A 15,678-nucleotide genomic window follows, 5' to 3' on the forward strand; every position below is an offset into this window, starting at 1 on the left:
ACCACATACAGTAGGTACTAATTCTCATTCTGTCTTTTCAGATCCTGCCACTACTTTGTCTGCATGATGGTTTAAGGAACCAATGTGACTCAAGGTACACTGGCAAAGGTCTAAAAGATTTATCACATCTTTTTGTAACTTAGCATGGGCTTGCAAGGAAAATGGAGAGCATTTCTACTCAACATTACAAATCAGAGCCTGACAGGACAATGTTTTCTAGCAAATGCTGGAGGGAAAAAAAACACAACAAAGTTATTAAATCAGAGTTTATTTATATAAAAAGACATACAAGAATGTGTAAGCTTAACCTGCAGAAAAGTGCTTTGATTACAACAAGAAAATGAAAGCAATGATTGGGGGGGGGTACTGGCGGGACAACGGTTGAAGCAAATGTGCATTTCCGTGACCATCAGACACTGCAAGCACACACGCAGCGTCGTGTTTTGGGTTTTACCGGCAGGTTCGTTCCTCTAATAGTCTGCCAGTCGGGGAGAAAATGAGCTGAAGAATCTTTTCTTCATCTTTTTGCATGAAAATGATCAAAATATCATTGACGGCCATCAGAAACCCAAATCTCAATCAAAAAGGGTACTGTATAGTGGTTAAACAAAAAAAACAGTACTATGAAGGCAGTTACAATAAAAGACAGAAAAATACACTGTTAAAAGTCTACAAACAGCAGTTTCAGGATATCTTCTCTATAGCAAGTGACAGCAGTTTCAGGATATTTTCTCTATAGCAAGTGACAGCAGTTGTGAGCCGTCGAGGTGCAGCTTCAGTTTTTCTCTTTAGGATAGTGGTCACAAGTTCGTATGTGAATACTCAAGTGTTCTCAGGTCAACGTGATCTCTGGCGACTCTTCGATCACTTCGAAGACTCCCACCTTCTCTTTCTTCGTGCTCTCCTTTCCTTTGACTGAAAAAAATAAAAATAGTACTTCAGTTCAACAGTTGAACAGACCACAGCTGAAATCATGGTCAATACAGATAAGAGATGAAATCACAATTTATACCTGCAAGTGGTTACAAATAAGTGTACTGTGAAGGTCAATGGAAGGGACAACGCAGTCTACACAGAAAGGTCTGGCTCCACACATTATCATTCTGCTATAGGGCGGAAAAAAACGCCCTAGCTTGTCTGTATTTCTTTAAACCAATCACAATCGTCTTGGGCACTGCTAAGCACAGGATGCAGAGACGGTGTCCTTGCAAAATAGAACAACAGCCGGATACAGTCCCCGGAGCAACGGGCTACTGGAAAGACACTCACTGAAATCATCCAGAAGGTGAAACGGCAAAATGGATGTGACTGGCACACTGCCCTAGACTGGACCCTTTTGGCTAGTAAGAACAGCATGTTCTTAAGAACTCAGTGTTCATGGCTACAGCCCACATAAACTGATAGTCGGACAGAATCCTAACCTCCCTTCTGTATTAGTTGATAAGCTACCTGCCCTAGAGGTACCACTAAAAGTGCTAGGATAGGAGAACACTCCTCAGCATTACATGCTTCCAGGAAATCATTCACAGAAGCTGAATGTTCAGAGAGGATGAGGAGGGCACTGAGCAAGCAGCTCAGACCCACAGATGACAAAGTATATTACAAACGAGCAAACTGCACAGTAGGGCTGCACAATTAATCAAATATTAATCTCGATCAAGATTTTGGCTTCCCACAATTAGATGAACACGATCGACTGCGATATTGACGTTTAAAATGCTCCGCTCATAGAAAACTCTGCTGCATAAATCAAGCGCTTCCTAAAGTAACAGCTAGAGATGCAAAGTATTTCCTAATTATTTGAATTGTGTATTTTTATGCAAATAGCCACTATAGATGACAGTAATAAAGTAAAAGCATAACATTTAGAGTGTTTGACGTGTGCAGCACAATATGGAAGAGAAAGCAGCGCTCTGTTTATTTAAATATGAAATTGCAATAAAAATATTTTTTCCCTAAAAATCAATGAATAATCTTGATCTCATATTGATCAAAATAATCGGGATTATCATTTATTATTTATTTATTATATCACTAACCCTAACCCTAGACATGATGGAATTCTTGTTAGAGTGCATCACTCTAGGCTTTGTAAGGCGAACACACAGGATGAGATTAAACAAATTGTAATCGCAATAATTTATTCTGCAAATCCGAGTGGTGCGTCTCCTCACCCATCAAGTCACTGCGATCCAACAAAAGCTCCAGGTCCTTGTCGCTGATCACCTTTCCCCTTGATGCTTTCACCTCCCTGAGTGGGACAAAGTTACAGCCACATGTTACTCTCCAGTTGTGTTGAGAAGTTTGATCCCAGTAAAGACCCAGTTTCAGTTCTTCTTTACATTCTCTAAAACATTTTAACTCGTCGGAGTAGAGGATGATTTCTTACTTCTCGGTGCCTCTGGCTTTGAGCAGCGCCATGAGCTCGTCCAGATCAATGCAGCTTTTACCGTGGCTCAGGTCTGCCCTCCCACCTTTGAACTTATCTGTGGAGGAAAGAAACAAAAGAAAAGAAACAATCATCACAAGTCCACATTTGGAAAAATATTTCAGACCATACAAAGACTACACAAAATGAAGCCACTTACTCTTGTGGATGACCATCTGCTCCAGCTTCCTCTTGGCCGAGGCCTTCTCCAGGATCTTCTGGTCGATAGTGTTGGCTGTGACCAGGCGGTACACCACCACCGGTTTGGTTTGCCCGATTCGGTGACAGCGGTCCTGAGCCTGCAGGTCTGCCTGGGGGTTCTGAGAGGGGAATGAATGAAGCATCACCACACGCTGACCAACACAACACATGTACAAGGGAACACTTTGAATGGTAATAATGTTTCAGAAACAGGTTTAATTTTTTTAATCTGCACCCACCCAGTCACTATCGAAGATGATGACGGTATCAGCAGCTGTCAGGTTGATCCCAAGTCCTCCCGCTCTGGTGCTCAGCAGGAACAGGAACACCTCTGGATCACTGCTGAACTTGGCCATCTGGGGAAGAAGAAAGAACCTGATGATTAGTAATCACAGAAACACTCTGCCGTCTACTGAGGCTCCACTTGATTGCCAGTTCTTGATCCAGACAACAGCCTCAAAGTGTTCTGTATCTCCCAATGAGCTGAATATACTCACATTTTTCTCTCTGTCTGCATAGGACATGCCGCCATCCAGTCGGCTGTACTCGAAGCCCCGCAGATAGCAGTAATCCACTATAAGATCCAAGATGGTCACCATCTGACTGAAGATCAGAACCTGGATCACAACAACAAATCAAACAAACACACATACAAGTCAGATATATGCTGGCATGGAAGATACCAAAGAGAACAAACAGCATGGGCAGAGGATTGTTGGCACACAGCAGCACCGTATCAAGCGGACATACCTGAGCTCACAGTGCTAATACATGCTACATCCCTTCACTGCATAATTCAGATGGCAATACACAAAAGCCTTTGCACGATACAGAGGCCATGATATGATACGTATCGCTACAACATCTGTTCTTTATGCATGTTTGTTTTAAATTGAGACATGCACTGTTTGTGTAATGTGGATTGGCTTTTGCTGCCACCTATTGGCACTGCACCATAGGTGAGGTTTCTTTTTCAAAACTGCCGTCACAGCATGTGCTGCTGTATCGATACAGTAGCATCTGCATCGATACAGCATGTGCTGCTGTATCGATACAGTAGCATCTGCATCGATGTGCGCATCACCAAGAAGTACATCACGTTAGATCGCTGTAGTTGTGCACAACTTGGTCGTAGTATGCGGTTACTGAATCCCAGTTAGGGCCCCAAATAGGCTTGGTTAGTTTCCACAATCAGACAAGAGATGACTTAAGATGTACTTTCTGGTGGTTCACAGCAGGTCACTGTAAATGTCATTAGCTGATTTCTCTTAGAGTGGACGTATCCTGAACATACCAGGGGCAAAATGTAAGTACTTGTGCCCCCAACTCAGCAGGGCTACTAGTCATTAGTGTCCTGTTTCACCTTATGTCCCCTTTCCTTCAGTGCAGGCAGCAGTCTGTCCAGTATGAGAAACTTCCCAGAGGTCTGCACCAGCTGCTCATCAATCTGTAGGGAGGACAGCATGCGAAGAAAGGGACGTGTCACAAAAAGGTGAAGAAGAATACAATTAACCGGCAGTCATACCAACTGCGCTTCTTAAATATCACTACTGAAAAACATTCTCAAAGTTACACAGCACCTGTAGCTCCAACGTTACTGTACCAAACAAGTACGAGTGACGGCCGCGTTACCTTGAACTCCTGTGTGGCGGGGTCGAGGGGGTACTCCACCAGGTAGGGGTGGTTACAGCATTTCCTTAGCAGCATGAGAATGTTCCGCAGCTTCAGGTTGATCTCCGAGTTCAGCGGGGTCTGGACATCCATCACTGTAGGGGAGCTGGAGGAGATCAGAGGATTCAGGTTAGACTGAGTTTTATTCTGGTGTGTCACTTTTGATGTCACGAATGTCCCGGAAAACAGGGTTAGTAAACAGTGAAAATGTTACGGTGGTTAAGTCTTATTTTATATCTGTTAATGATTTCTTATTTATACGTATTCAGTCTCTCTTTCAAACTCTCAAGCCAGAGCTGGTCATTGTTGGAACAGTGGAAAGACGAACAAAGACGGTTTTGATGAGTTCTGTTTTGTTTCTGTCGAGTTTGAATGAAGTGTGTTTCGATGATCAGCGAGGTAAAATGACTATTGCCTGAATGGAGTCTGGTGGCTTTGAGGAGAGCATATTAATTGTATGTTTTGTACGTTAATAAATTAGAATATTTTTATTTATTTATTATATATTCACTTAAACACGTGTCATATAGCATGGCGCTGGAAAAGGGGCTTAAATTAGCGTGTCCACGCGGCTGTCATGTTTCCATCACTGCCTATCAGAGCTGGAGATGATAAATACCCGTGACTACAGCAGATCATAACCTTTCCCACTAAAGACAAAAGCCAGATGTTAGTGGGCGTTAGTGGGTTTTCGGTCCAGTGGGAAAGGGGCTTAATATTTAATTATTTGAGTGTGCAGCTGAGAGGAGTGTCGTCAGTGCTGACCTGAGCTCGTGCTCCTTGCGGACCTTCTCCAGATATTCCTCCAGGTCAACCGGCGTGTCTCCGTCTTTTTCTTTGTAGTTCACCGGCCTTCGACTGCCACGCTTCGGCCTGCCACTTGGCGTCAACGCTACAGGAGCCTCCGTCTAAATAAAACAAGAGAGCAGATCCATTTCAATCACTTAGCTTTTACTGGACTCCACTGATAAGGCAGAGCTCAGACGCCTATTGCCAACAGTTTAAGCACTGCTCAAATAAGGCAGGGCACCTTTCAGCTACAACACAACTAAAAGTGTTTTACATTAAACATCAGAGAAACACACGGCGATATGTAAAGACATGTAAATAGGAATAAGAATAATGGCAAAGTCTACTTTAGAGACAAACATCTTTGATTAGCATTTCTTAAAGAAATGTGGAACCTCAACTTATCAGCCGACATACACTGATACCGATATATCTGTAATAAGCCGATATATTGGCTTGGCAAAAGGTTGAAAAGATAGATTGAAAAACATGTTTTAAATCTGGTATTTAACAACAGAACTACATTGTGTAGGGACATTGACACTGTAGCTGTGGGGACTGATGGAAAATAAACCTACAGAGACCAATTTACAAACCTTTTCCATGCCCAGCATCTTGGCAATAGTTTTGTTGACCACAGCGGTGTAAAAGGCCTCCTGTTTGGCTGTCAGAGGAGCGTAAACAATGATCTCCTTCTTAGGAGGAATCTCCAGCGTCACGTCTGACTTCAGCCTCCTCAGCAGGAACGGAGTCAGAATCTGAAACGAGAGAAAACCTTTAGAAAACGTATGTTCCTGTAGAGCAGGAGGGGATTACCTCCATGGATACCAACAACGTTTCATCAACCATTGAAGAAATAACCACTATTGCTGCTTTGTGCATGTTGTGGGAGTCCCAGATACGTCAGAAACATATGAACTTATAAAATGTTTGCACTTGCGCGAATACGCAAAGCAAACTTTTCATGCAGCGCAGTGACATATGAAGTCGATGTAAAGATGTGAATAGTTACAATTTGCGGCAGGCGACGCAAATGACTGATGGTTTAACATCAACGCTATTATATCAAACTCACTTAATACATTATAGCATGTCAAGTAAGGGTTATAGTGTCCCATGATTGCGATGTGTTGTGATGGTTCGAAGGACTGACCTGGTGCAACATGCTCAGGATGTTCTGCTCGCGTTCAGTAGCCACCACACTCTCTGCTTCACTGATGCTGCCGATGTCGAACCACGACTCGAAGCTACACAGCAGACATGTCAACAAGAGGTTAAACCTGAGCAATGACTTTAAGCTGAACAACTGACACCTCCTAAATTCCCTCTGTGCTCCAATAACAGCTGAGCAAGCTTGGAACCCGGCAGAACCTCGGTCAACTTTCCCTTTCCCCGTTATACTGATGGTAATACTTAGATATGCTACGTCTGTTCAAAGGTAACATTACCAATGAAGTCACAATACAATGGTTTCACAATCTTCACGGACACATTACATTGTATATAGTCACAGTTACTACGAGGAACTTTAATTTTGTGTTGATTTTGACAAAAGCGGTAGTGTTTCCGAGCACCAGAGTCCCTTTAGACAACCTCTCATTTTACTGCAGCAGGGTCTGACAGTCTGCCCCGCACAGTCCTGGTTCTCCTGTGCCTCCCTTCCCTCCAGCGGGCCCAGCAACACGGCCTTCACCTCCGTCTGTCTGCGGTGGGCTGGCCCACGCTGGAGGCCCCCACTGGAGTCAGAGCTGAAGGAGTTTCTGGTGAACCTGTGTGATTTTGCCAGATTCCAACCCGGTGGCACGAATGACAGACATCAAGAATAACTGTATAGAAATAGCCAATCTTCTCGCTGATGGTCTTGTTTGGTTACGTAGGTCATATAGAGGCATCAATATTAGATTGAGACTGTTTCATAACCAGTTATAAGTTCCTCGTAGTAACTTTAAACAGAGCAATAGCAACAGAAATGACATGGCTCCATACCTCTTGAGGTCATCAAAGACCTCTGGCAGGAGGAAGTTGAGGAGGGACCAGAGCTCCGCCAGGTTGTTCTGCAGCGGCGTGCCGGTCAGCAGCAGCTTGTTGTCGGTGGGCAGCATCTTCAGCTCCCGAACCAGCCGACAGTTGAGATTTTTGATCCTGTGGCCTTCGTCCACTATCAGGTACTTCCACTGGTAGCGCTGGAGCAGAAAACAGACATGGCTTAGCTTCTTTTACAATACTCATGAGAACAGTGAAACAAGGCTGCAACTAAATTATTTCTAATATCCATTCATCTGAATATTGTTTAAGTCGACCACGGGGATTACGATTTTGGCATAATTTTGACCCAGAAATTCAGGTCTTTAAAAGGCACCTTCTAAAGAAGGGCTGCACGATTATGGCACAATCACAATTATTTATCACGATACTAAAAAGGACAAAATATTTTACGTTTAAATAAACAGAGCACTGCTTTCACTTTCATGTTGTGCTACATTCCTGCTGATGTACAAATATTTGTATCGAATTAAGACTAAAAATAAGGTTGTTCTTCACCTGAATTCAGTGTATTTTTGTTTTACTAAACAAGTAATATACAGCATATTACTCTTCTACTCTGGACTGCAGCCGCAACATTCAGGAACGCATTTTAAATGTCAATATCGCAGTCGATCATTTAATTGTGGGAAGCCAAAATCTTGATCGCGATTAATATTCGATTAGTTGTGCTTTTTACTTTATAAAATACAATTGATCATTTATTCTGGTAGATCATGACGTTACCTTTCAAATGATGTATAATATACCAAGGTTTAAACAAATATAACTTGGTTGGCACAGAAAAAGGCATTTAGCCTCTTCAGAGACTACAGCTCTATCATTTTTCGGTATGGCTTCCCAACATCCAAAGACACCCTGACCCGGGAGTTTGAGGCCAAGATCATCTTCCACTCCCACCCTCAGAGGAACCAGAGCGACCTAGTCTATGACACGTCTGGGGGTGGTTCATATGTCGAAGCGGAGCTCTATAGAAAACTACGATTGCAGTGTGATTCCACATTTTTGTCCCTCTGAAACCTGCATGTTTTAGTCATATATAAGTTGGTATAATATCTTTATTTTAGTAAAGGATGAGCAGGGATCCTACCTGCAGGAATTTTCTGTCTATCATGGCGATCTCAAAGGAGGTGAGGACCACAGGGCACATGTTGAGGGACCCCTGAGGCCGACGGATCTGCTTCAGCAGCTTGGCCCTCTCTGGCTGGGGGCCGTGGTAAAGCAGCGCAGACACCTGGGACAGACACACAACTTTGCTGTCAAATCTGACATGAAATAATGATACTAAAACTATTTAATTACTGCGGGGAGTATAACACGTCCTCCTACCTCTGGTGTGAAGCGCTTGAATTCGCTGATCCAGTTGGGCAGAGTGGAGAGAGGCGCCACCACCAGGAAGGGGCCCATCACTTTCTTTTCTATCATCATGGCGATGTGAGCGATGCACTGGATGGTCTTTCCCAGTCCCATCTCATCAGCCAGGATCCCATTGATGCCGTTCTCCCACAGCATCTGACACAGAGGGAACACCACAGACTGCTGGTTTACAATCACTGAAGAACACACAAACTGATGTGTACTGGAGACAAGAAAATTACTGAATCTTCAACACACTATTATTATTCACTTCAAAAACTATATAAGCAAAGCTAAATTTAAAAAACATTGTCTTCTACTCAAACAAACAAACAAACAATCAGCTTCAACAATCTCATGTTGGTCAAGTGCTACTCACCCTCAGCCACTCGATGCCTTCGATCTGGTACGACCTCATGACCCCTCCGGTGAAGTGCTCCGGCTGCTGGGCGGGGACCGGCTGGCCGTTCACCTTCCTGTTAGGATCCAGGAGATGCTTGGCGTTGTCTCGCACCGTCTCCGACAGACGGTTCTTGATGTCTTGGTTGGAATCGCTCATCTTCTCGATATCCTCGGCTTCTAGTTTCTTCTGGGCCGGTCCCTCGTCCTGGTATCAAATGTTGGATATACACATGTTTGTTATGACCCTACGTTTCTATATTCACCCCTCTGGATTATTAAAATGACATCTCAACTACCCAGATGGAAAAAAAAGTCAATATAAAGTGAATTACCGCTTCGTCCACTTTTGCTTTCTTAGCTTGCGACATGATTTCCTGGAAGACAAAATTAAATAGAACCGATGTGAGCAGATCAGTAAACGGAGAAACTGCAAAACAGACAAAAAGTCAAATGAGACCTTACTTCTTTAGACATGACATCTGCTATTTTGTAGTCTTCATCCCTCCTCCTCTTCTTCTTATCTAGTTCAACAGGGAATAAAGTCACACATTTATACATACAATGGAAACTGCTTATAGTAGGGCGGGCGGTGTGGACTAAAACAAAATCATATCTCTGTATTTTTAGGCTGAATGGCGATCCACGATATATATGAGAATCAGAATTGTGTTTATTGCCAGGTGTAAGAGGTATACACTAGGAATTTGCTTTGGTTTTGTAACTAGGTATTTTCTACAAAGTGGGCTAAATGCTCAGTAGAAAGTCAGAGCCTTGTGAGATGTCACAAGCACTTTTATAAAAACAGATATCATGTCATATGACGAGGTATTGCAGACCGTTGCTATGGGCGCAGTTCTGATATCAGACTCTGGCGGACCATTTTTGTGTCAACTTATTGATTTCTTAAGCAAGTAGCCGTGTAATAAGCGGGATAATGTACAGCTAGCGGGTCACTGTTGTGAAAGAAACCCCTTCAGGGCGATCCCTTACTTGGAAACCAGGGTTTAGCATATCACTTAAAACTGTGTATTGGAGCTTTTCATGCTATATTTAGTATAAAAGCAAACATCAGAAGATCCACTCACCTTTCTCAGGCTCTGCAGTCTTTGTTTTCTGCATTTAAAAAAGACAAATATACCTCTATGAATAAGGTCACAAGTACTTTAATGCTAAGCTAAAATGTGTTTTCAGTGAAGCTTCTCTCACCTTCTTGCCCTTCTTTTCAGATTTCTCCTTCTTGACATTCTCCTGCAATCAGAAAACGAGTGTGATTGAGCCGGCAGCCAGCAGGTGTTCACACAGCAGAGGCTGTTTAAGAGTTCAACATGTGTGGTGTTCAAAGACACACGGTACCTCAGTCTGCTGTTGCTCCATCTTAGTCAGCAGGAATTTAGAGTAGATGTTGCTCTTCTGAAGCAAATGCTGCAGTCTCTTGAACCGCATGTCATGAGAATCCCTCTCCTGAGACTCCCGGGCCTAATAATCAAACATTATGACATTTTTGATACTAGTGACAATAAAGGATGATTCTTTGTACCTAATCCAACATTTTCAATTCCTAACTTTGAGGAATATGTTCTTCTACGAAACCCTTTTTATTTAACAAAGTTGTTAAATGTTGTCTAAACACAAGCAGCCGTACAAGAACATGACATGATGCAGTTTTAAAAAGCGGGAGAACACAAATGTTGATGAATTAATAAGCAACACACCTTATCCATCATCTCCTTTTCTTTCCTCTCCCCTTCCTCCATCAGCTGCTTCTCTTCTTCCTCCATTTCCTTAGTGATGAGCAATTCAGATGTCTCATTCTCAGATTTCACAGCGACATCTTAAAAAAGAAACAACAGTGACAGATAGTCAAGCTGATGGCCGGGTCCACACCTCCCACATGTCCTCATTACTATAGCAACAGTTCTTTTAAAAGCTGATCAACTTCCATTAATTATTATTCAGTTATATTATTTCTAAGTACATTGAGAGAGATGCATAAAATCAGAGTCAATTTCCTTGTATGCATGTAGATGGTAAATAAAGCTGATTGATTAGTTCCTGCTGGACAGCTGTTAATAATATAGGCGAGGAGACTCACAGGATAAAATACATGATTTCCACATTATCTCAACCTTATGAGTGTAACACTGCATTAATTAAAGTTGGATTTAGTGCTGCAACTAACGATTATTTCCATCATCGATTAATCTGCTGATTATTTTCCAGATGAATCAATTAGTTGTTTGGTCTATAACATGTCAGAATATAAACATTTTTCTAAAACACATTATACAATTACCAAGAAAAACAATATACGACTAAAATTACAATATACTAACTTATTATGCACCGAAAAATGAACTCACGTCAACAAACGCGTCACAAGTAATGAACTCTGAGCTTTCAGAAACTTTCCACTCACGAGGTCGTGAATACGACATGAGGGGGGCGTTCATATGGACTCATCTCGTAAACACGGTAAACACGGTAAACACGACCCCTTTTGAAGGCACTATTTGCCGACTAAGATTTCTTTAGCCGATTAGTCGTTTTTTCCCCACTTTTTTTATGCTGAATGATTTATTTCTAATAAACTTATGAGCACATCTCTGGTAAACACCAGATTTAAAGTGGTGCTTTTGTGCGATTCTCTTGAAGATTTTACAGATCTGTCGGTTAAATCAACTAATCGATTAGTCGACTAAGAATTCTTCGGTCAGGACAGAAACACCTTATTAATTAAAGTTGGATTAGCGCAAGAAAATCCCCTCAGTAAGCCCCTTTGGGAGGATCACAGATAGGGGGTCCTTTGTCACTGACCATTAGCAGCAGCTCCAGTCTCCATGGCTGTGCCCAGAGGCTCCTCGGATTCATCCGGTTTGGGGCAGTGAGGGGACCCACTTCGACTTTCTTCCTTTATGCTGTCAGCATGGGGAGGAAACACAAATCAAAATCTATAGAGTGGCTGGTAGATTTAGTAAACTTTCTTGTCCACTTGTCTTGTGGACAAAAAAGTTAATTTCCAAAACTGACTTAGACCCATATTGTCTGTAACATGGAGGAGTTCAATTCAATTCAATTTGCTTTATTGGCATGACTGTCAGGTGAAGAATATTGCCAAAGCGTCAATTCAATAATAAATAAAAATTAAAAAAGAACAAAATAAAACAAAAACATATATATACACAATTCATTAAGCAAATTACAATATATAGATATTTAAAAAGAACATGCATGTAAATGGAAGAAAACAATAAAGAAGTAATTCATGTTTGTTGTGTCAATAAAACAAACAAACAAATAAAAATAATTAATAACAATATATTGCAATATCAAAGGATAAATGTAAAAAACAACAAAAATGAAGTAGAGGAGTAAATTAGCTAAGTTATTATTATTTATTATTATATATATATAGTAATTATTAAGTTACTGTCTGTAACTCATGGTGTCTATTATCTGGAAATTCAAGTTTCCAGCATCACAGTTCCACAGTGCAAAACATGTTAGTAAAAAGGCAGTAAAAAAGTTAGTAGTGCAAAGTACAAAGAAATATACCAGATATAAAAATACAAGGAGATGAAGAAAAACTGTTAAAAATGAATATAGTACAGGGTAACAGCTGTGATACAGGACCATTAAAAAGTGAATATAGTGCAGAAGAGACTGTTAAATGTAAATTTAAATGTAATTTTTTTTATTACTATAATTTATTTGATCTTATTTCACATGAAAAGCAACCCATGTTCCATTTGTGTGTTCTATAATTTCACTGTAAAAAAAGTGGGAAAAGTTGGTTTACTTCATATTTGTATCTAATTAAGTATGTTTATGTAAATGTCTGAGTTAAACCAAATAAAGGAAAAACAAAATGAAAAAAATAAATACATAAAAATAATGCAACTTACCAGCTCATAGTTGTCAACAGATGATGGTATTAATGTGGTTAACTGTTAAGACTATTTAACTATAGAAAAATGTAGTTTTTTCTCAACAAAACTTGTTACACAAGGAGGTTATTCAACTCAGTCATATAACTCTATGAAGTAGCTAGTTATTAAGTCGTTTCTGAGTGTAAAGCCGCAGATATCACACAGAAATATGATCTAAAACTATGCAAAAAGTCTGTTACAAGACTAATAATAGTTTCCAGTCTGTCCTACTCTGCAGAAAGCAGCACGGTGTGAGTCCTGAATGATGTCAAGCAGCTACACACAAGGAATACACATCTGGGTAATACGTTTCAAAATAAGACTGCTAACGCAACATTACGCTTTAGAGCTGCATTGAGAAGTCGTGGTTATCTTTTATTTTGAAGGCTGTTCTACGTCAGCTCGGCTAACTTGACGCAGTATTATGGGCGGGGCTGTTCCATTTCGCGCCAGTTTGGACGAAACTACTGCTTGTAAAAATAGGGTGGTATATTAATTAAAGAGTAGATAATGCAGTATTTAAGAAGTATATAGAATAATCGGAATGAATATAAGTAATGAAAAGTATTAAGAAATGAAGTGTAGAAAACAAATTTTCAGACTACAGATGATTTAATTAATAGGGTAAACTATTTTACAATACAGCCACCCCTCTGAGCGGAAATATGTACCATACCTAATCTGATATTTCCCGCGAGTGCCGATTGCCTGTAAAGGTGCATGCATATTATAAAAATGAGATTTTACATTTTGAAAATGATAAAGATAACATTAAATTCATTGTTAACATACATTGTACATTTTTCATACACCAATGCAGAAATGCTACCTCCAATTTCCACTCGATTTATATATGAATTAAAAGAATATATTAAAATTCTCAAACACTAAAAACATATCATAAAAAAACCTATATATATATATATATATATATAATAAAATAATAAAATGTTTAGAATAATAAAATATTTAAACACCTTTTTTCCCCAAAAATGTATTACAAAAACATACAATATACAAATATTGCAGACATGTACTCAACACAAATGTACAGAGTCAGGAATATGACTTTAGATAAGAAAAATCATAATGACAATTATTAAAATAAATAGAATCAATAAGCTTCAGGAAAAAATGAAAAACAAGATGGAGAAATGCATTCTTCTTCTTTAATGAGTTCACTACACAGTATGACAGTTTTATTGCTGTTTATAGTGTTTGAGAATTTTAATATATTCTTTAAATACATATAAAAATCAGCAATAAAACTGTCATTCTCATTGAAGAAGAATGATGCATTTTTCCATCCTTTTTTTTGTTACTGGAGCTTATTTATTCTATTTATTTTAATAATTTTCATTAAGATTTTTCTTATCTAAAGTCATATTCCTGACATTTATGTTGAGTCCTTGTCTGCAATATTTGTATATTGTATGCTTTTGTCATAATGTTTTGGGGAAAAAAGGTGTATAAATATTTTATTCTAAAGGGTTAGAAAGGTAATCATATTCCACACACGATTTTCAAGAGGTTATTTATTTATTTTCAATGGATTTAAACAAACAGTAATTCTATAAATAAATGACACACTACTCTTTGTTTGTATGTTTATCTCATGCTGCTTCTCAACAGGCGTAGCGGTATTTTTGCAATGAATAAGCAAATGCATGCATCAATAAAACTAAATACATTTCATGCCTATAAATGTGCAGTCAATCTGCACTCAGACAGGTGACAAGGGATATATATACATATATATATATACATATATTCACACTGTGCTGATGCTGCTATTGTAGTTTCTGCTTGTTGCCAGCAGAGGTCAATAAAGGTCACAGAGGAAATCATCACTATGATGACATTCTTTAAATCATGAAGAGTCTTTTAGTTATCACAGGTTTATGTCTCCCTGTACAATGTGGACACTTGGTGAATCATACACTCTTTCTGCCCCCCCTCATTTCTTTCTTCACTTTCTCCTTTCTGTACATCTTTCCTTTTCTGCCTTTTCATTCTCCTCTTGACCCCATCTTCCCTTCTTTTTTTCCCTTCTTTTTTCTTTCTTTTTCTTCCCATTCTTTGTCCTCTGTTCTCTTCTTTCCCCCCTCTTTTTTCCCCCCTTCATCGCCTTTCCCTCTTCTTCCCTTTTGTGATTTATGTGACATAGCTGCTGTAACAATAATTTCCCTTGGGATCAATAAAGTATTCTATCCGTCTTATCCTTTTTAAAGTACTTGTTAACACGCCTATACTATAGTCCTATAAATCAGTGATTCCCAAAGACTGGTTCGGGACCCACAGGTGGGTCGCAGGAGATTTTATTAGGGTCGCCTAATAAATTTACAGATATTTCTTCCAGTCTTTTCTTTAACATTTATATATTCAGTACACATTTGAGCCACATGAGGGAGCCTGAATGTTCATATTGTTCTGATAATTGTAGCCTACTTATAATATTGAATCTAATATGAAAGGCTAGCGTACAATCTGTTTGTTTTACTGATGCAGAGGAAAAACTACAGCCTGTTAACTCCACTTAAATGCATTGAAGTATTTAACATGTATATAGAACATTCAGATAAGGCCTATTGTGAACGATGGTTTGTCATTTGTAAAAAAGGTTTGGGAAACACTGATATTAATCAGACTCCTGCCTCAGACTGTTTAACAATAAGTATCTGCTCTTTGCAAACATGCTTTTCAGCATAAATTGTACTTCCCATTTGACTAAATGTACATTGCAAATGCAGGGATAATTGTTGTAATCATCACCGGTTTCACTTCCACCAGCATGGACAGTTAGTTACACACCGAGTGAACCAGCACACTTTGTTTCAAAGGTTTCTGGGAAGTCTGGTCAGT

The 15,678-nt window shown here is 39.8% G+C and overlaps 1 protein-coding gene across 1 annotated transcript; it reads right to left on the minus strand.

Annotated features, from left to right (window-relative positions):
• Nucleotides 1-252: 252 nt before the first annotated feature.
• hells (helicase, lymphoid specific) lies at nucleotides 253-13,052 on the minus strand. The gene is made up of 23 exons (XM_074647007.1): nucleotides 12,793-13,052; nucleotides 11,705-11,805; nucleotides 10,603-10,721; nucleotides 10,244-10,366; nucleotides 10,097-10,138; nucleotides 9,976-10,003; nucleotides 9,353-9,411; nucleotides 9,223-9,264; nucleotides 8,868-9,095; nucleotides 8,462-8,644; nucleotides 8,223-8,366; nucleotides 7,076-7,272; nucleotides 6,243-6,336; nucleotides 5,686-5,847; nucleotides 5,066-5,208; nucleotides 4,262-4,406; nucleotides 3,993-4,076; nucleotides 3,127-3,246; nucleotides 2,869-2,985; nucleotides 2,589-2,748; nucleotides 2,390-2,486; nucleotides 2,175-2,251; nucleotides 253-915 (listed from the first exon to the last, which is right to left on the minus strand). Exons 1-23 carry the CDS (start codon nucleotides 12,798-12,800, stop codon nucleotides 833-835), a joined length of 2,556 nt encoding a protein of 851 aa, XP_074503108.1. The 5' UTR covers nucleotides 12,801-13,052; the 3' UTR covers nucleotides 253-832.
• Nucleotides 13,053-15,678: the final 2,626 nt, after the last annotated feature.

Source organism: Sebastes fasciatus, chromosome 9 (genome assembly GCF_043250625.1).
Source record: "Sebastes fasciatus isolate fSebFas1 chromosome 9, fSebFas1.pri, whole genome shotgun sequence".
NCBI lineage: Eukaryota > Metazoa > Chordata > Actinopteri > Perciformes > Sebastidae > Sebastes > Sebastes fasciatus.